Source organism: Pterocles gutturalis, unplaced genomic scaffold (genome assembly GCF_000699245.1).
Source record: "Pterocles gutturalis isolate BGI_N339 unplaced genomic scaffold, ASM69924v1 scaffold4967, whole genome shotgun sequence".
Lineage (NCBI taxonomy): Eukaryota > Metazoa > Chordata > Aves > Pterocliformes > Pteroclidae > Pterocles > Pterocles gutturalis.
The window spans coordinates 1-22198 of NW_010115097.1; the positions used below are offsets into that span (position 1 = coordinate 1).

Below are 22198 nucleotides of genomic sequence, written 5' to 3' on the forward strand. Positions count from 1 at the left end.
GCCCTGGGCGGCTGCGGGGCTTCGATGGGACTTTCTGAGCCCCGGGAACGGGCGTGCTGCTCGTCCTGGGCCCTTGCTGCTCTTGCTCTCCAGTTTAATTAATCTAAAGGCTTCCGCTTGGCTTCCCCGGCTTTGTGTGCCTCTGCTCCCATAGTTACTGCTTTATTTCTGAGTTTTTTCAGCAGTCGCTCTCGTCCTTTGCAGGCATAGCTGCTGTGCCAGGGGACTGAACGATGCTGGGCGGCTTACGATAGAAGGAGCAAAACTAGGAAAAGAGGGAAACGGCTGTGTTAAAATAAGCTTAAATTGTTGTGGAGCAAGGCTTGGAGACTTTCTGTGAGCATAAAGAAGGAGGATTATTTTTAACTCTCATCTGGAGTGGCACTGTGGTTGTTGTTGCAAGCTGCGCCGGTGTCAACACGGATAGCTAGTTGTTCCTGTAAGAACTTAACTGTTGTGACTTCCCCTTACCACCTGCCTGTGGCTTGTTCCATAAATGCATTGTTTTGAACTGCTTTAACTGCAATTAAAATGAACAGATTCCCCTCGGTGGTTGGCCAGAGAAGGTGTATAAATGTCACTTCTTAGTGCAGCTTACTCAAAGAGTATCGATGTGGTTGCTCACAATAATGTATTTGAAGCGTCAGTGCATGAGCTGTGCCACTGCTGGTTCTGTGCGAGATCAGCTGCTGTGTAGCTGTGCTGCCTTAGTGGGACTTGGCATGTCGTTCACAGGCTTGTGAATGTCATCATTGCTGTTAAGATCCTGTTAGAAAAACTTGGAAGAGAACTTGAAGAAAAACTTTTGTGTCAGATGCATTGGGTACTGTTTCCATTGTGTTGAAAAGCATTCTAAAGCAAATGCTATTTGAAGGTTGTATATAAACCTGGATTTTATCTAATCAGAAATAAACTGAAAATGCTTCAGGGTTTTTTTCCCTCACTAGTAAGGTGAACTGCTATATCTTTACCATTTAAGAAAGGATGTTCATTACAACTTGAAGTTCTTACAAGTGAGCAAGTGTTTTGTGTTTGCTATGCTAAATTTAGTTTACTAACATCTAAGTACCGTTTCTGACTAATGTAGTTGTTTGGAAAAGAAAGTGATTTAGTGTAACTTTTATATTCTCTTATTTAAGGATGAAAACTTCTGCAATGAGTAAACGTAAGTCAAAGGAGAGCATTGGAACAAACGGAGAATGCATTTCACAGGTCAGTAACGGATTCATTAGCTGACTTTGTTTTTAAGTTATGAAACTTTTCCATCCTCTGCCATCCATGTCATTCTGGTTTTTTTTACTAGACCAGTTGAAAAGGCATGTACTGATACTTGGTGAAATTTCTAGGGCTGTCAATGGTTTTTGTATTTATGTTCTGTATTTCTTTCAGCTTCTCACCTGATGTTTGCTTGCTTCAAGTGTTATACAAATTATCTACTTTTTGGAGTCTTAGTAAAAGTGTGTCTAATTGAAAACTGTGATGCATCTTGTAATGAATTAGCTCTGGTTCAGTGATTTCTTGTGTTTTCATATCTTTCTTTCATTTACCTATAAAATCCCTTTATAGGGGGAAAACTTTTTCACTTGTAAATGGACAATGTTGACTGTTCAGATAGATTGCTCATTAAAAAAGAATAAGTCTGGAAATTAAGTCAGTAAGATTTTAGTAGAAGAAAAAATAACTGAAAAATCACATGGAAATGTGAAAATGAGCCAACTCAGACTGAGAGAATGGAAAAGCAATGACACAGATGTGCATGATAATGATATAGTTAGTTTTTAGGTCAGATGGACATTCACTTAGACTGAAAGGCAAGGTGCTTTTTTAAAGGAAAATCACTTAATTCACAGTTTGGAATTTAATCTGAAATTCTATGACAGTGGGCACTTAAGTTGGACACCGAGCATTATAAAAGGATGGAGTATGCAGGTACTTATGGATAGCTTAAATGATGAATGGGGAGAAGTAGTAGTGTAGAGTCCTGTAAATTCTTAAAAATTGGGATTGTCCAATTTGTCTGCTGCTAGTCAAGTGGTAGTAAGAAATCTGCTAGGATGCTGAAAGTTGGCTGTTTGGGAACTGAAGATACAATTTTAAGTAATGGTTCTTAATGTGGAAAGCAGAAGCCAGTGCAGACATCTATCTAAAGATATCCAAAGCAATACACCAAATTAATAGTTAAAATAACTGTATTCACTGTGCAATTTGAAGGGCTTCAGGACTGTCTAATTATCAAGCTGGATAGAATTCAGTCCATCCTTATAAAGCAGTATTTTAGCTTCAGTTTCATACTACTTCCTGCCCCCTTTCCAGCCGTTTAGTAACAAGGTATCTGACCTGAATCTTAAAAAAACCCAAACCTGCAGATTGGATACTTTCTAATATTTGAAGGCGGTAGGCTGCAACGTTGTTGCGAGTGGTGCAAAAAGTGTATTCCTGAGGATTTGGGGGAATAACTAAGTGGGTTATTTTTTAAATTAGCTGGTAAATGTTTTCTTGCCTGTGCTACGCAATAAGGTAGCACTATGAATTAGATGAACTAGTGATGTTATTTTGGTGACAAGTATAACATTCCCTTGGGGTGAAGGAAAGACACTGTAGCAGAAGGGACCAGAGACACATGTTGCTGTCATTGAATTTTATTTGCTCTTTTCTCCTACAAAAGAGTCTGTTAAATGTTCTGCCTACCTTCTTGTGATTGAAACACCAAGTGTTCTTTCTGTCCTGTGTTATACCTGTAGGTGCAAAAAATTTTACGGGAAAGATTCTGTCACAACTATACTACTGGAAAACTCTTTAAGGTTGAACATGAATACAGGTGAGTGAGCAGTCTCAAATACTGAGTAATTTCTGTTTTAACCACAGTAGAAGAGTAATCAGGTAAAGTCAGAATTTTCTGCATCCTCTATTTTTCTAAATTATACAGGCTTAAACGACTTGCAGTGCAATGCTTCTAAAATTTTTATCTCAGATTTGTAAGAGCTTTTATAGAACTGTTGCTTGTTCTTTTGTCAGGCTCTGAGTTTTGGATTTCTTGTCCTTGTTTCAAATCTATAATTCCTGAAACACTTTTGTGAGCCTGAAAGATACTTTTAGTGTATATTCTAAGGCTATGTTTAATGACCTGACCAAATACAAAGTTAAATTTTCTTGTGAATCTTTATTTTTACTTCAGATTTTCTCCTGTTTATTGGTAACTTATGCTAAAAGTAAATGTTAAACCTTGCATGCCAACATCATGTTTCTTGAAGTAGAGACCCATATTTAAAACAAAGCTGCTTCTTGAGGTCATCCAGAAGCAGAGGTTAAAGTTAGGAAGAAGGGACCTATTGTGACAATAATACTACCCTAATACTAATCTTTTTACAGATGCAGGTCAAATTCTGAAAATAGTAAACATGTCTAAATAACTTGTTTTAAACAATCAGTTTTTCCAATAGTAATTTTATGCAAGTTGCATTGCATGATGTGAGTATTAGTTTCCTTTCCCTTACAGGAAGGAAAATTACATTTCTGTTATTAAAAAAGTGTAATGTAATATACATGCAGAGCTCACATAGACATGTTTATTGTTGTGAGAAAATGTATTTCTGTGATGTTAGTATTCTACAAAACAAGCCCCCTCTCTTTATATTGGAATTCTGAAAAACCGTTTACAGACTGTCTTCTACTTACTATGCCACTCTTGATGAATTATAGTGGAGAGAAAACACGATGAACTTCCCAACTCGTGGTTTTCCTTTCCCAAGGTGTGTCAGGGCCCTAGCTATAGTTAGCTCTCAAATGATGAACGAAACCATATGCATTTGCTACAGCTGTTCCGTGATGACTGTATCACTCCTTTAGAAGCAATTGCATGATGTCAGTATTCTAAGTAAAAAAACAAAACAAAACAACCAAAAAAACCAAAAACATATTTGTAAACATTTGGGAATTGGAAGTGTCAGTAGTTTTTATAGGTACTTTAGATGTCGTACTCTGTGATGAGTCTATCTGAAGATAATACTGACTTGGTCTTTGTTCCTTCTTTTGGGTGTGACTAGAATATGAACTTGAAGTTCAGTTTTGCTGTTACCATTCACAAGCTTTGAATGCCTAAATTTAGCATATAATTAGTTTTATCAAGGTTGTAAAAATTAATATATTCCACTAGATTATTAATTTTTATCAGTGTCAGGGTTTTCCTTCGATATGTTTGTCAGTCTTCTTTTTTTTGTGAACTATAGCGCTATCATAGAAAGCAATTTTTTTTTTTAAAGAAAAATAATTATTGAAGTGATAGTCCTGACTTCTGCATGTTTTAACATTTTAAATTTTAAAATATTTTAAGAGATCTAATCACTCAGCCTTTTGTACTTTATTGTATTACATTTTGCATGTCCTGATTTTTTTTTTTTTTTGAAGTTTTGTCTTATCTTCTAAAGATTCTTTAAATTTTCCATAGTTTCAGTGAATGTTATCTGGTTTTAAGTTTTTAACCTATTGCTGTTGTCAACACAGACATCTGCTGGAACTGCTGAAACGAACTACAATTCATGGAGAAAGTAATTCTGCCCTCATTATTGGACCCCGAGGATCAGGAAAGACTGCGGTATAAACATGTCTTAAAAGTTTATATAAGGCCAAATTAAGCATGAAGTAGATAACCTCAATGAAGTCCTGGGAGCTTTTGGAGCTAAATTTTCATCTCTGCCTGTTTTTAAAGAGAGAATCGCTTATTGTTTACGTAGAATTTCAAAACATTCTAGGACTTCTTGTGAGCTTACTCTGTTGAATAACAACATGGAGAAACTTGTTTCCTAACACTCTTCTGAAATTTTTCAAATGCTGAGCTCCTAGTGATTTTGTAAAAGAGCTCAGCTTCATGTGCAGCTGACAAAAACATGGACCTGTCCATCCTCACAGTGACTCGCAGAAGTATGCGTGGTTTTAGAGTTCTTTGCGTGTCTTCACTACATTTCATGGCACACTGCATGTACCCAAAACATGTCCAGTGGAAATAATTTTTTCACAACAGCATTTCTCGTTCAGAGATCTGACTACATTATAGATTCTGCCTTCTTTCAGCACTTCTCCTGTTACAATTCCATAATGGTTCTTGCCTCAGAGGAGTTCATCTTTGCAATTAAAGCCGCGTTTTGCTTACTCACCTGCTAACCATTCAAGATTGAAAAATTAGAAAAATTGCTTTGGAAGTCTTCCCAAGTGCTAAAGCAAGTGGCCTTCAAGCTTTTAAATACATTTGAATAGAAATAAATTAGTAGATGGTAAACATATCTGTGATACAGCTGGCACCAATCATTCTGCCAATTTGTTGATAGCTTTGATGTTTTGCATTTCAAAAACTGTGTTGTTACCTTCTTCTGTTAGCCATCACGCTTCCGAAGAAGGATAATTGCCAAAATACTGTGGGGTGGGAGAGGGAAAGTGTTGATGAACCAGTGGCAAATAAGGATTCCTTCACCTGTGTACTTCCTGCTAGTCTTGAACTGGAGTTTATTATTCCTTTCTTAGATTTTTGGATTTGTAAGTAAGGAACAAGCACTCTCACAGTGCAGAAAATAGTTTTTAGATTTTCTTGTATTTGCAGCGAAGGCTTTCAAGATACAGTTGAGATTGTTGGATAAGGGGCTAGCCAGAATGGATGGCATCTGCTTATTGGGCATAAACTTGAGAAAACAAGGGAATAAGCTGTTTTGTTCCAAGTATCCATATAGTAAATGTTGGTATGTGTAGTAGGAGTCTAACTGCATCTGCTTCTAAATACAGTGTCAGTGGAAAAGCATAGATGAGCTCTATACTACAAGCAAATAGGAGTAAATCAGAGAGTTTAAAAAAACCCACAACAGAACAATCCCTCAAACACCACAAGCCCCCTCCGCCCCAAACACTAAAGCTCAAACTATTTTTATTATTTAATTAAAGACTAAATTTTCTTCCAAACCTTTTACATAAGGATAGTGAAAATGAAAATTTGTGATCCTGTCTACCTGAATATAAGTAAGCAAATCACATATGAGAAATTAATAATTTTCTTATTCTACATCAAGGGAAAGATGTTAGTTCTCAGAAAAAGACTGCTGGGGACAAGAAAATGGTGTATGTATATATGAGTATATATGTATGTTACATGCACGTAGATGGGAGCTGCAAATTCTCAGCTGAGGAACCAAAAGCAAAGTAGCAGCAAGTGAATGAAAAGTTAACATTTAATCTACTTATAAATTACTTATACAAATTCGTTATGATGTTTACCAAGAACAAGTTCTTGATGGACTGTAAATTTGGGACCCCTAAAATTTATAAGCAGTAGTTAATGTAAGTACGTGCCATTTATTTTTGCTTCATGCTTTCTAACTTTAAGATGAAAAGAATAAGCATAGTGTCTTTAAAGACTCAAAGATTTTTTTATTCTACATCATCTAATGGAGCAGTGAAGCTGAATACTATGGTAAATCAAGAGGCAAATTCTGTCACATCTCAAGCTCTTAAAGCTCCTTTTGATTAAGGAAAAAGCCCTAGATATTACCCCTAAAAATTAGTGACTAAAACACTGGAGCTATTTTTATATTTCAAAAACAGAATGACCAAATGTCATTGCTACAGTTATGATAGTGAATGCCAAGTTGTCACTTTAGTATTTTATTCTTGAAAGTACTCTAAAACATTGTTACCTAATGAAACTGCGCATACTGTTTCCTATCCGATAACATCCATTTGTACATTTTTCTTACTGTTAATACATTAATCTTCTTATAAGGAAATTGTGTATTTTTTTTCTAGTTATTAAATTGTGTCTTAAAAGAGCTCAGAGAAATGAAACAAGTTAGAGAGAACCTCTTGGAAGTTCATCTGAATGGCAAGTAATAGTGCATTATTCAAGTGTTATGCTATATTCAGTTGTTATATATTGTACCGACTGAACAAAAATTTTGGTTTCAGCAGTTGTCATCTAGCCTTGATTAGGGACACCTTTCTTTGTGTCTCTCTGTATAAAGAGAACTTGTATTCTTTTCATGACTTTTCAAAATGTTAAAAATCCATTGAGTTGTGAATGAATTGTTTGAAGTAATTTATTACATATGGAAAATTACCATCTAGTATTAATTTTTGAAAAGGCTGGAAATGGAGACAAGCTTCTGGATAAGTTTCTGGTGTCTGTAGACATGTCCTCTTGGGGTGAAGAACTGCCAGTTCTTCATGAAAAATCATTTTCTTGCAGGGCTTCTGCAGACTAATGATAAGGTGGCCCTGAAGGAGATCACAAGGCAGTTGCAACTGGAAAATGTGGTTGGGGATAAAGTTTTTGTAAGTATCAACTTCATTATATTCTTAATTTATCTCCCTCAAAAATCCTTGCCTAGAAAAATAGCTTTAGAGAATGCAGCTTGTTGAGACTGAATGAGCTTTGAGAGTTTATTAGCAAAATTGTGGTGGTCTCGCTCAGTCTTCTCAAGGGTTTCTTTTTTATAATTTTTATTAATGGATCGCAGTAGTGAACTGTGGCAGCATTTAGCTGTGAAACGCTTCAAGCATGCCAACAAGTACTTGTGTTCTACACAAATGCTGAATGTTACATTTTGCTAGTTAAGCGATATTAATGCGTCCTGAAAACATCAGCTTTGACATAGAGAAAGGAGGAAGGAGGGAAAGGCTCTCTTAAAATTTCCTTCAAGCTCAAAATGAAGCAAACATTAAGCATTCCAAAGAGACTTTGTTCAGAGGGTTAGAGTATTTTGGAAACATTGTCTTTAACATTTCAAGACAAAGAGTAAGCAAGTTAACCAGCCAAAAAGCAGTATCTTTGGTATATTTGAAACCTTTTCTAATTCATAGGGAAACGTATCCAGGCTTCTTAGAGCCTTTATTTTGCATAGAATTTCTATTAATATATTTGTTTCTATTGACCTTTTCCCAAAGATAGGAAACTCATTTACATTAGTACTAAAGTCAGTAATAAAGAGAATAACTGAAGTGCTTCAGATTAAATTTCACTCATTCGAGTGTGAAATAACTTGGGCTAGAGATCTGAGTTACCCTGGTTGTTGCCTGTTATTCAGTGAGTGTTCTTGAGAGGCCATCTTCTGGTACGAGAGAAGCTCCTTCTCAGCATCATCTCCAGAGTTTACGTAGTTGTGAGTCATGTAATACCAATCCAAGTGGCTAAAGCAGAATGATGAGAAGGGAGAAAGGTGAAATCTCAGTAGATGAGGTTTATTTTCATCAGTTACATTTGCAAAGCTTAAGAAATGTTACTACTTCAGTTAAGAGAAACCAGAGAACTACATTAGAGGCAGTGTGGAATACAAGAAGTAGGTTGTAGTTATTAGGCTTTATTATCTTTTGGAAATGGTTGTTTCTTAGGCTGTGCTTTGGTTTATTAGTTATCCCAAATGATTTTGGATACAGAGAATGGAAAACCTTTTCTGGGGGTGAGTTAAAGTTTTCCCAAAAACAGCTGCAGTAATAAAAAGAAATAGGAAGTATTTAATTTCAGCACAGCCATTTCAATATGTTCTCAACAGAGAACTAGAACAACCTTTCAAGGTCCACAGTTCCACTACCAAAAATGCTGGAGGCAAAACTGGACTTAAAAAAGCTTAATTCCCCTATAATTTTCCCCATTAAGGTATTGTGGAATGCTACTTTAAACTCGTAGCCATCCAATCCCTTTCGTTGCACAGAGGCACAAAAACTTACTGATTTGCAGGAATATCCTTCTGTCCATGGAAACTTTTCCTCTCTTAGATTCTGCAGCTCGCATTCAGAGAGTAAATTGGCTTTTCTGCCTTCTTTGATGGGGCTTGTGGTCTTCAATTATAGTTATTTCCCATCTCACGACTTGTGTCGATCAGAGTGTGTAAATGTGTGTGTAACTGAAGCAGGATCGTCATAGCTATAGGTTATTTTCTGTCATGAATGTTGGATGCTTTCATCTATCTAAGAAGGTTGCAAATTTAAAAAACTGCACACTGATCATTCTCAGTGGAACACGTTAGGTGGCAGTTTTTGCATGTGTGTAGCTGGAAAATGAGTATGCAATAGCTATTTAAGGAAAGATAAAGTGACGTGTAAATTTAGCTTACTGTAGACATTCTTCGGATCTGAGGCAATTAGTTTGGGATTTTCAGACTGGAAGAAAGTGGATCAGTGTGTAGTTAATGAGCAGTTTTCTTGTCCTGAAGAGGTTATGATTATACAACATGAAGTAACATTGCAAATTTTGGAATATGCACTGGATTTGAAAGCAGGGTTTTACATGCCTGAACTTGATGTGGTTACACAATTCTGAGAATTACATTCAAAATCTATCTTGAAACTTTTTTCTTCTCTGTGTAGGGCAGTTTTGCTGAAAATCTTGCGTTCCTTCTTGAAGCTTTAAGGAAAGGTAAACACTGGTAGCCTGTTCTGAAACTGTCTGTGTTTGTCACTTGACCAAAAAGTTAGCATATACGTGTTTTTTTCTTCTAGTTGTACAACTGGCTTGAAGAAACCAAGGCTAAGAATGTATCATGGTTACAAAATAATGTAAAAAAAAAAAAAAAAAAAAGTAATGCTAAACAAACATAAACCTAACATAAGTGGTGCTGTAAAGATTCGCATGTGATGGTCAGCTATGCAGGACAGAATCTTTTATCCAGATTGAAGCTATTAAAAATAGTGTTTTTAAAAAAAAATTGCCATAGAAGCATGTCTTCCCTTGCAACCAGAAATTGTCCTTGAGAGAATACTACAAAACCATAGCAATTTCCCAGATATTATAGCAGTACATATGTGAAAGGAGGGCTTAGTGAGAAGCTAAAAGGAAATATATAAATTGTGAAAATCAGAAAGTGTGAAAGTTGTAGAGTTGGAAGTCTGATGATGATGTTACCATACTAACCTTTAAAATTGCTGCCTCAGGCGATCGAACTAGCAGTTGTCCAGTCTTGTTTATACTGGATGAATTTGACTTGTTTGTTCATCACAAGAATCAGACGCTGCTCTATAACCTCTTCGATATATCCCAGTCAGCACAGACTCCAGTCACAGTTATTGGACTTACATGTAGACAGGTAAGAAATTGCCGGTTTAAAGAGACTTCTGTCTTAGTTGGAAAGTTTTCTCTTCTCTTCCGGAACCTTATTTAAATTACTGCAAGACTTTTCTCAATTATCCATTTTTCTGACTTTTGCATTGGGACAGACAGTGGAGGAGATTAAAAAAAAATAATAAATTGTGCTGAGAACAAGCTTAGGTGACTAAAAAACTGCAAAGCCTTCAGTTTTACCGCTCGAGGAGCAGGTTTACATTTCTAAGGAGACACAAGACTGTTGTCCTGTATTACAGAAGAACCATATTTATCCATGTGGCTGTTTTATATTATACTGTTTCCACTCTTTGGAGACGCTCCTGGGGTTTTCAGTTTCTTGGTCAACAGTGGTAAGAACAGGCTTGCATTAACCTACAGTGTTAAGTTATCGTTCTGAGGACAAGGGATTTTTTTTTTTTTAAGCAAACTCTTCAGAAGGGCGCTTTTGCTATATTAGCATGCTCAAAATCGATTTAGAATCCGTGTTACACTTGCTGTGACAGATTATGTTTATGCTGTGAAATAATTACTGTCTAACACTATGGAAAGTGATACTTGAAGAGTTATACTGTTTTTCTCAATAAACTGCATTGTGGTGAAGATAGGTTAGGACAAGAATGATAATAATAATAAAAATCTTCAATTGAAGCCTGAATCTGAGGTTGATTTGGTTTAGGGGATATTTATCTGGGCAAATTTCTGGAAGTTAATAGTTAAAAATTGATTTAGTAATTTACAACTTGTTCTTTTGCTTTGTTACTACCCTGGTTGTGGTATCCTCATCAGCTGTTATTTAGAGTCCTGCATTGCTCTGATTTTGGATGTGATTAAGGCAGAGTCTTCAAGGGCTGTACCATGGCTGTGGTGATAGCTGTTGCTTCTGAGGTTTTTTGTTTTTTTTTTTTTTTAAATCACTGGTCCCTGTTGCAAGTTACTTGTAAATCGAAAGGGTTCTTTTTATATTTTGCACTGTTGGCTCTCTATTTACTCTCATTGCTCTCTTTTTGGTGAGGATTTTAAAGCCTTTTTTTAGTGCAAGTACATAACAAAACCTTAAAAAAACAAAAAGGCCCACCCAAAATTCTTAGACACTAGGAGTGTCATCATTCTGTCCCAGCATAAGGTAGGGGAAGAATACCATGCATCTCTAAATGGATGAACCCCATAGCTTGTTTCTGATGCTGGTCTATCGCAACGTGTTCTGAGAAAAGCGAGCTTTTCGCTATTATCTTCAACCAACAACTTGATGGCAGACTTGCTTAGTTCTGTGTGACAATCTTAGATGATAAATATTGTCTCTTGAATTTTTTTTTTTTAAGCTGGATTCTTTCAGTCTGACAAAAGGCAAGTGAAATGACAGCTGCCAACTTAGGTATCTACTAAACAGACAACTTGTCTAGAGCTGTGATAGGCTGAAACATCTTGAATGCCGACTGAAGTAACTGAAATATTTCCATAATCTATGGAGAAATTTTGCTGGGTATCCTAGCAACTAGTTATCCTGTATGATGTGGTGCATCACATGATTTGGTAAATGGCTAGTTGTTAGGCATTTCAAGGCTCGTCAATTATAATAATTAGCAAAGGTTTTGTTAGAACATTTTAAGCCCAAGAATTTAATAATTTTTTAATACGATTCATTTTGGTGTTTTCTCTTTCAGTTTTTACTGTAGCAAAGAATGCACTAAATGCATCGTTTTGTTTTGTTTTTTAACAAGGATATCCTGGAGCTCTTGGAGAAAAGAGTGAAATCAAGGTTTTCTCACCGACAGATATATTTGAAGAATTCCTTTGATTTTAAACAATACATTAGGATATTCAAGGAACAGCTCTCTCTTCCTGCTAATGAATCTTTTGCACAGAAATGGAATAATAATGTCCAGGTATTTAAAGCTCTTTATACTTGCTTTTAGTAAGCTTCTAAAGTAAGACCAGTTTATAAGTTTAAAGCCTTTACCTAAGATTAGTATTTCCTTTCAGAATTTGAGTTTGATATGGAAAAATCAAATTGTGATAAAGAATCTTTGCTTCTTGAATTTAGTGATAAAATTATAAGTGTCACAAAAAAGACCGGAAGGTTAAGGTTAGGCATGAAGAATTGTATGGTCAAGTGTAAGCTGAGCTCTTTCTGAAGCTAGCTAACTGGTATTTTTTCAGGTGAGTATGAAATGATTTGCTGAGACGATTAAACTATCACTTAATTTATTTTGTTTTAGCATCTCTCAGAGGATAAAACTGTGAAAGACATGCTGCAGAACCTTTTTCACTACACTAAAGATCTGCGCTCACTTCATTTGCTCTTGGTACGTATCTGGATGTGTATATAATACTTTCTTGATTTACAGTTATCTGTTAACACTTGTGTTTTTCAAGCCAGTTATCTGAGCTTTACTTGAAACATCTTTTTTTTTTTTTTGAGTGGGCTTTTGACAGTACTGGTTTCTTGCATGCTTTATCAGTCTATGCTTTATTAATGGATTTGATTGGTTCCAATTTCTGTTACATTGTGATAGTGTACTGTTTAATTAAAACAGCTGTGGGTTTTTGGTATTTAAAATAACTTCTGACAAGTCTTTCCATTTGTAAAGGAAAACTGTAGGTGAAATACTTTCAAAATATTCTTTCCTTTCTGAGATTATTTTTGATTGCTGGTGAATCCTGAAAACTACTTGTACTAAAACCTTCTTTTTCTACCTTAAGTCTGTTGTCGCAGCCAAATATTCCTCCATTCCTCCTCTTTCACTAAATCTGTCACTATACAAAACTTGCTTCTCTTCATCAGTGTCTGCCTTCTTCAAAGATCAATAAATTTTGGTGCCATTTTTGTCCTATGGTCCCTTGCTATATTACTGCATCATCGTACGCTCTCTACTTTGTCCTCCTCCTCCTGTTGTTGTTAGGGTTTGTCTGTGTTCCTGGGCTGGTTCTTGAGCTTCTCTTGAATAACACTGTGTTGGTATGTGCACTTCTGACATAAAAGCACACAGTAACTGTCACTTAGAGCTAAAATATTTGTTGTTGTCATCCCTCTTTCCACTCCTTCCTAAACCATTGTTCTTGCTGTGATGCTCCTGAGCACAGATTATTTGCATTTTTGGGGTAGTTGCTCCTGGAGACCTCTTCAGTCAGAGAGTTCCCATATATCTACAGTCTTGTTATTCAGGCAGAGGAAATACTTTTGTTTTCTTTTGATCACTTCTAATTTCTTCTTATTCAAGGTATCAGATAAAATTCCTTTATGAACTGTATGATTTGGCTCCACTTTGTTTTCCAGAGCTGGTTTCACATATGGAGCGATTCAGGTAGCCCAGGTGCTGTCCTGAATTCATCTGTTACCATGCTGCTAGACTGGGAAATATGATCTTAATCTTTTTAAAACTTGAGGTGCTGGAAGCTTGAGTCTACTAATCCCTAGAAATACTGAGACAGAGTTCTGATCTTCCAAATGACCACATTATTTGGCATCAAGGGCGAGATGAAGCTTTCAGAATTTTACTTGGTAGATTCAACCTTTCCCAGTTATCTTAGGAGAGGGAAGGAAGGCTGCCTCACTGCATGGAGAAAAATTAAGCTGCCTCCGCGTTAACTCTGAGAGAAGATTTCTGTGTTCAGTAAGTAGGAGGTAATGCTGGCAGTGAACTTCCTCCTATCACGATAAAGGAGCTGAAGCTCAATGCATGGTCAGGGTCTTTTGGAGGGTCTCTGTTTATTAATCTGCTTCCCTCACTCCTGTTTTTTAACACAGTTAATGTGAAGGCAATGACATTCATTACAGAAGATAAGTAACATTGATTTAACCTCCTTAAAATATCTCTGTGCTTCTGTCTGTGTGAAGAGCCCACTAAACGTACCTACTTATCTTGTGTTGGGCAAGTATTCAGATTTTCACCTTCAGCTCTGTGGTGGGTTCTTTAGTGCTTACAGCTTTTTCCAACCCTGAGTTTATAGCCACTCTGAAAACTAGATCACAGACTGCCTGCCCTAGTTCTGAAACACAGTCCTCTTTTTGGTAGCCCTCTGTTTACCTGAGTTCGTTACAAGATTGCAGATTATTTCTAGTTTAGGGGCACCCAGTTCTGTCTCTGTTGCTTGAGTGAATGCCATAAAAGGAGCTGTTGGCTATCTGAATAGTCTCTTTCTGGGCTCCAAGATGTCAGAGCTGAGGCTGAAGTTCCTAATTGTTTTCTTCACCATGTTCATAAAAGTAAATAATACAGATTTTAGCACTTGTGCAATTCTTTTGTATTAGCTGAAGTGTGTATTAGTTCCCCTGCAGGATGAATTTTTCTTTAATTTTTAAAATCTGTAGGAGTCTGGCAGTTTGAGCTGGTGAGAGGAGCTTTGTGATGGGTAGTGTGGTGGTGGTGAGAATTGTAGCTACTCTTGCTAATTACCTGCTTGTTTTCAATGGCCAGCTATTTTTAAATTACATTTACTGCTCCCCATCACTCTGCAGTGTCAGATGAACACTTGGGTTTTCAATGCAAGCTTAGTATCTGTTCCATGTTGCAGTACCCTAAATGGTATTGTGCAAAACCTTGAACCTTGGGAAGCTTGGAAGAATTGAACACGTTTGAATTTTTTAGCAAAGTAATTTTTTATGTAAGTAGAACTAGTAACTCAGAACTGAGCTGGTAAAATCTGGTTTTGTTTTTGGTAAATGCTGTTTCCCTGTGGTTTCTCTCATGTGGGCGAGTTCATGCAATCAGCTGCTCATCTGCCTCTGAACCGGGTAGACCAGAGGATGCTTGGTGCTCCAGGCTCTGTTTGGTGTAGTAACCTGTTACTCACAAGTTTCACCAGCCCTGAAGCAGAGAGGGCAGTGACTTCCAAGAGATACAGCTGTGTTTCCTCTACTTTACATTTTGCATGTCTGTTAGTGACTTGAGGCTGTTGTTTCTTCATCCCTCCCCTTCTTCCCTGTCCAAATTCCCTTTAGCCTTTGTAGTGTAGATCCTCATTCCGTACCTTTGGAAGTCCAAATGATCCTGCAGCTTTGGAGGCTGTTACACTGACATACGTAAGACTGGAAAAAACTGGCCGTAGATAGCACTGGATGTTCTTAGTGAAAGGCTTCAATTAAATGGATGAAATAAACAGGTTTTCATCACACAGAGCTGCAAAGTCGGAGGTAGTCACTAAGAGCCATTTTGCCTGTTGATGAATGTTAAATGACAAAGTATCTACAAGGCAGATACATAAAGCCGTAAAGAGCAAGCAAAGGTCACGGCAGTGTGCCTTCTGCTGTGCAGAGGCTCGTGGATAACCAATAGCTCTGGAGGAGTGGTGTCAGAAGGGGTCAGTTAACTACGTATTTATTAAATTACATTTGTTCAAAACTCACTCTCTGTGACAGGTAGCAGACGATTGTTCAAACCGCAGCTAGGTGAGACTTTAGCCAATGTTCTGAAGGGGTAACTCATGTTCTGCAGACTGAGGGGTGCCTTAGACACTTTCTTAGCACTTTCAGTGGCACGAGTGCGCTGTAACTCCATACAAAGGTTTGTTTAAAATAGCTGTAAGTCATTCTTACAGCAATCACTGAAGCATGCTAATCCATCAAAATTAATATAAACAAGTTAATGAGTGTTTATCTCCTCTAGTGAGGAGGCTTTAAAGTTTTAAGCCTGGAAAACCTTCCTGGCAAAACATAGTTGTAGCTACTAGCTATTTACAAGGTTTTTGGTATGAGTCTACTGTGTGGAGGGTTTATTCATTAATGTTTCCAGTAGGTGACTCCAGGGGAAATGTGTTCTTCTGCATCCCGTCTCCAAGTAAAAAGTATGTCTGGTAATTAGTAATTAAATTAAAAATGTCTTCTGTTTTATTTTTAGATGCTCGCTGTGAGTAACGTTACTGTGCAACACCCACTTATCACTGTATCAGATCTTCATGAGGCAAGCAAGCACTATAGAATGGACTCAAAAGCAAATATTGTACATGGTAAAGCTCAGCCGTTTCCCTTCAAATGTTCCTAGGAGTAGGGATTGTGTCAAGTCCCTCCCTGAGATGCTCTGGATGTAAGAGAAGGAGCTTCTCTGGATGTAACGCAGGGAGCTCGGGCAGCACGCCGCCACACTGTAGGCTCACAGCTTTCCATGCCCGACAGTGTGTGTGGTGCTGGCCAGGGAAAGCAGCGGCAGCCTGGGCAAAGGAACTGGCCCAGGCAGTGTTTCTGTCTTGCTTAAATGGTGGAGGAAGGGAAGACGCTGACCTCTTCCTGCCCGTGCTGGGAGCTGGGGGATACTGAAGGCACTTTGGCTGGAAGCTGTTGCAATCAGCCCTCTGAGAGCTGCAATAGTCTGTGCTTGGATACACACCGAATTTGAGTGTGCACTTGAATTCTGTACTCTCAGAAAAGTTAACTTACCCATTGCTGCTTTACAGCTCCCAGATTTTACAAGCTCCGGTTTGGCTTGGTCCTGTGATTCTCAAAGTCTCCTCAGTACCATGAAGCTAATTTGCTTTGTCACTGCTTTATCTTTAAGTAGTGAATGAGCTCTTCAAACTCTCATGTCATGGCATGCTATAGAGTAGCAGAGAGCCTGGCTGGGTGCTGCTAAAAATTCTGTGCCATGCTATGCAATCTGCAATGATGCTTTTTCTTTATACTTAAATTCCTTGCTTTTTAATGGAAGCAGCCATTTCTTAACATTCTTTCTTCAAATATTTGGAAGACAAATGTTCTCTTATCTGGATTTTTTTTTTTTTAACATTATGAAGATTATAACACAAAGAGGTGAGGCCTACAGCATATAAAAATAGAGGAATAAAAATAGTATGTGAGCTGCTTGTGTTTCTGATGTGCTTAAGAGAAATATTTAAAGCTCTTGTCTTTCCCTCTAGGTTTGTCTGTCCTGGAAATCTGCCTAATTATAGCTATGAAACACTTAAATGATGTTTATGAAGGAGAACCGTTTAACTTCCAGATGGTTTACAATGGTGAGAGAAATTCACGAACTTTACAAACACTAAATCACCTGCTTTCCCCTAACTAACTTTTTTTTATCCTATAACTGATACAGAATTTCAGAAGTTCATACAGAGGAAGGCACATTGTATGCACAACTTTGAGAAGCCAGTTGTCATGAAGGTAAGCCTGAAATGTATTTTTTTTTTTTTTTTACTGTAAAGTAGTTAGATGTTGGGTTTTTTCATAGTGCACAAGTTTGAGCAGTTGCATTCAGCTTGCTTGGTCACTTCTGCTGTTTTAGAAGTGATGTCTCCAAAATTTAAATTAATCTTGATACATCAAAAACCTGTTTTCCAGAATCCAAGTCCCAGTAGGTCTGACAGGTATATGGAATCAATTGGTAGTCTGGTACGGCATTTTTTATGGCATTTACTGCCTGGTGAGATGGCACATCACAGGTTTCTGCAGCGTCTCACGGGTCATTCAAAATGAACAGTACAGCCCAGAATGATGTCATCTTCCATTTCCTAAGGTGTTCTTTTTTTTTCTTTTGTTTTTAGGCATTTGAACATTTACTACAACTGGAATTAGTGAAACCCATAGAGAGACCATCGGTACGTGCTCAGAGAGAGTACCTCTTAATGAAACTGCTTCTGGACAACAATCAAATCATGGATGCATTGCAAGTATATCCAAACTGCCCCACAGATGTTAAACAGTGGGCAGCATCCTCACTCAGTTGGTTGTGAACCTTTTGGAATGTACAATATCACTTTCTACATTAAAACTTTTGGAGTGAGCAGTAAACTCCAGAAGATATCATGCTTACCCACTGTAGGCTGTTCAAATTAATAAAATTTTTTTAAGCAGCTTGCTTTGCTGATCCACTGGGATTTTGTTTTTTAAGGAGAACTATACAGCTGTTACCTTCTGCTGGCCAGACTAACTTAAAAGGCTCAGGCAGTTTAGCTCGGCTCAGGCAGTTTAGCTCAGCTCAGTGCTGACTTTTCCTCTTTTCCTCTTCTCCCACTGTGTAGAAACCAGCTTCAGTGGGTGCAGAGTACAGCCCTGTACGTCCAGCCAGGTTGGTTTGGCTGGTTTCTGCAGGGAACCGAGCAGGGCTTGGAGCGCACCTGGCCCTGGCAGCGTGACCCTGCCTGGGGACAGCTCTGAAACTCCACCCCTGCTGCCTCAAGGCTGCCATGGTCGCTGTCGTTAACACAGAGAGTGAGAAATGGGGTTTACAGCTGTTCTAGTGAGAGATCCGTATGAACTACGGAATACTATCTCCTGGAAGCGTGTGTGTGTGTGTATATATATGTATATAGTATCAGAAGGAGGCTCCTTTGCAGGCAGGAGTTCTCATGGGTTTGGTACCACAATGTTAAGGAAGTGCTGTGATAAAATAAGGATCTGAGCTTTAACCCTCCCCTTAGTTTCAGAAGGGATGATGCAGCAGGGATGATGGCTTTCTCTTTCCTCAATAAAGAGTAAGTTAGCTCACTCTTACCTTAAAGCCTATATGATGTAGTATGTGGTTTTTTGCAGCCCAGGGGCTTGTCTGTCAAAAAGCTGACAGCAGTCCAGTGATGTTTGTTCATGCTTGGGCCCCATTCTCTACTGGTTTCACGCAGAGCCCTTCATTTTGGTCAGAGGGTTGTTATTTTTTTTTTTTTTTCATTTTGCTCTCTTTGCTGCTTCATAAAGAGCTTGTCTACAACCTTCCATCTTGAAGAGCAGTGCTTGGAAAAGCAGCAAACTAACAGGATGGGGATAACTTTATGACCTAATGTGAGGGCTTAAACGACCCCCATGACGCTGTTAGAAGGGAACACTATTGCAAACTATCAATAAAGAAGTCATTGCAAGCTTTCCGGCAGAAGTACTTACCCAGAAAGAAAAGTATTTATTCTTGTTTCAGTATAGTTCAAGGTGCTAGCTGAGTAGAGGTGGGAAATAAGTAGGTAATGGCTGTGTTTCATGTGATACAGTTGTTCTCATGAGCAGCCAGGAGCTGGTCCCAGACTGAAGGAGCTGTAGGAGGCAACTGAAGGCACCTCCTGGCTCAGGAACATCCCCATTGAGCTCTGCACACCAGCAGCACTCCATGTTGAGGGACCCCAGCTGTGCACTCCAAAATGGAGCTGATAATCCTGTCCCGAAGCCCTGCCAGCCCCTCACCCACCTGTTCAGAAGCAGCAGGTATGAGAAGGAACACAGGGACCTGGGTAACAGTGCTGCATCTCACAGGAAGGGCTGATGAAAGCAATTCTAGCAGCAGCTCCCCTTTTCCCCTGCCTTTGCTCACATCCTTGGTCCTGGCCTTTGATTTACTAACTGGAGAAGCTTGGTATAGGACAGGGGGTGCAGGGGGAAATAGACACTTACCTTGCAGGCTCGGGTGCCAGAATATTTCATTGGTTTAGGGTTAGTGTTGTGTAAATGACAGTTCCCAAAGCTTTCCTGCCACATCCACAGACTGTTCTGAAGTTCAACTTCTGTCTTAAGTAATAGCCTTGAAACCACCCATCTAACAGATGCTGGAAATAAGATAAATTTCTAGTTGTACAGAAGACTAAAAGTGCTATAAGTATCAATTCTAAAAATCAAAGATAGCAGTAACAATAATGCAGGCTGGAAAAAAATAATGTACTTTTAACAGACTAGCAGTTACATCATCTACAGGCTTTGTAAAGGGCTGGTTGACAAAATTTAACAATTTGAAAAAAGGCATATGCAAGTCATAGTAGTCACATTTTTTTATTTTAACTTTTCGAGGGAAGAGGGGAGAGAGTATACATTTTTATTTGTACAATATTTAACAATCACTTTATTGAGGGTGGGGGGGGGAGGGGGTTGGTTTGTTTTTGGTACTTGCAGAAAAACAGCAAGTACCTTTTGACAGTAGTACAACAACCTGTGCCCAAAACACTGACAAATACAAAGAGTAAAGTTAAAATAATTGCTTACCAAATCTTGAGAGGTAACAAATAGTATATGGACTGAAACAGCATTAAAAAAAAAAAAAAAAGTACTGCTGGTTGAGTATCTGAGGTAAATGATGTTCCATCAAGGATGCTACTTGAATTGTTTTGCCCATGAACGTAGATTGCAGCTTTCTGCATTTTGTACCAAGTGTTCCTAATAAAAGTAAATGTGGTAAAAAAAGGTTAAAAAAGAGAAGTGGAAAAAGTGCAAACTGGTAACCCTAGTGATTCTGGCAAATGCTAATAGGAACAGGAACTCTCTTCTTACTGTCAGGTTACAATTTAGTTAGCACACCAAAGGCTGGTGTGTGGAAACTACACTGACTTCTCCCAGTCTCAAACAGCAGGTACACAGTGGTGGTTGTCACTCCTCCGGTGTAGTTTCAGAACACCACCGCAAAGGCCAGCGCTAGTTCAACACCTCCAGCCCCTCCGAGGCACCGTCTCTGCTCTGAAACACTACAGGAGGGGCAGTGAAAGTCCAAAGCCACACAGCTGTGATACAGAATCTTCTTCCCCTGCACCACAAGATAAGAAGTAACCCGGGGCTCACACTGCGGGGGAGACCAAGAACAGGCTCGGCTGCAGTCACTGTCTCAGCAGATCAAGGTGGAAGTTAAGAGCAAGGGAGTGGCTGTTCCTCACCAGCCCCTGGACAGGGTGACCCTCTGGAGCTCACATCCCTGCAGGACACAAAGGGACAATGGGCACTGCCTGCTACTGAATAACCCAGGACATTGCCACTAGCATCCTGCCCTCCCTTACACTTGCCAAGTGCTGCCAGCTCACTCATCTTCTCCCTTTGCACATTTAATGCTTTAGAAGCAAAACAAAAAATACACATTGAAATGCCCTGTGAGAACACTCGTCCCCACAGCTCTGGGGTGTTATTGTTACCAATTAAAAATACAGTTTATCCCATCACCGTCCTTTTCACAGTGACAATGACGCTGTTAAAACCAGTCGACTCAGAGCAGTACAATATTTAAACACCGGGGGATAGCCAAAGGCAGTTTCCAAACAAGAGGCAAGTTATCTCGGTGTTCCCCACGTGAGTCACAGCGACTGCCCTGCACCTGCATCGTTTGCAATGTGAAGTGTACAAGCGACACCGGCGTGCCCCCCACTGTCGCTGCGAGACCCCGCGGCAGCTGAAGGTGAAAGGGTAACACGCAGATGATGCACATTTTGTACATGATCAGTTTTTGCATCGCATCTGGAATAACACATTATTGAATCATCTCTATTTTCTCTAGTTCTGCTGGAAAGGTTAAAAGCCCCTGGGAGCACAGAGGTCCTCAGTGAAGTACAAATGGACTCTGATTTGTTCAGAACTCAGCAGCTGCGTGTGTAACATCCCTGGCTTACAAATGGAAGCAAAATTGAAGTGTCAATTGAAAAAGTGGCCAGAAACTGTATTTCTTTCTTTTTTACAGCCCAGTCGAACATCACCAGGGCACTGTACCGTACCAAGGACCCGTGAGCTGGGTTCCTCAGCTACCTGAACCCTCAGGCATGCCCGTAACAACCTGAGACAGCTCTGGAGGTACAGGTGCCAGCGCCTCTCTCCCCCTCTCTGCCCAGAGCCTGCTGACCCAGGGCTTGTTTCTCTGGCATGTCTCTTATTGTTCCCAGAGATTAAGTTCACACACATGAATGTCCTTTGGCTGCACAGATCCATTTTCAAGATAACATTCACAGCAAACTCCTAATTGCAACATTAAAAGTTTTCTTTCGAAAGACATCAAATGCATGGTGTAAAAACACAGGAAAGGAGAGAACACACAGCATACTGCGAGATAGTGTTGGTTCTGTACTCCAGAGGTTTATAAAATTCATTGTACTTAGAGGTTTGTGTCAAGGATCAAATAAATGTAGTGAAACAGTACTTCTGAGAAGCACTTTGGCACCTTTCTACCAGTTGCTTTGCAATCAGAATATAAGGCATGACTTCCTAAACTCAAAAAGAACATTGGAGTTGAGAAAGCAATTTCAAATGGTTTTTTCCTCTTTTTTTTTTTTGTGAATCTGTGCTACAGAAATCAGTATTTGTTACCTCTACATAGTCATTGCATATTTTAAGTTGTAAGTGTAACTAAATCATCCCTGACATTTGTAAGCATTTCTAATCTGAAATCTGTGGCTAGAGTTTTTCGCATGATTCAAGGATAACCCAATGTATCAGAGACGTGAAGTAGGACTCTGATCAGATGGCACCGAGCTTTA

At 38.7% G+C, this 22198-nt stretch overlaps 1 protein-coding gene across 1 annotated transcript; it reads left to right on the forward strand.

Annotated features, from left to right (window-relative positions):
- Positions 1-1140: 1140 nt before the first annotated feature.
- ORC4 (origin recognition complex, subunit 4) lies at positions 1141-17744 on the forward strand. Its single transcript, XM_010075041.1, has 13 exons — positions 1141-1212; positions 2742-2818; positions 4501-4591; positions 6784-6859; positions 7223-7308; positions 9340-9388; positions 9904-10055; positions 11791-11955; positions 12289-12375; positions 15907-16015; positions 16919-17014; positions 17098-17165; positions 17546-17744. Exons 1-13 carry the CDS (start codon positions 1141-1143, stop codon positions 17732-17734), a joined length of 1317 nt encoding a protein of 438 aa, XP_010073343.1. The 3' UTR covers positions 17735-17744.
- The last annotated feature ends 4454 nt before the right edge of the window (positions 17745-22198 follow it).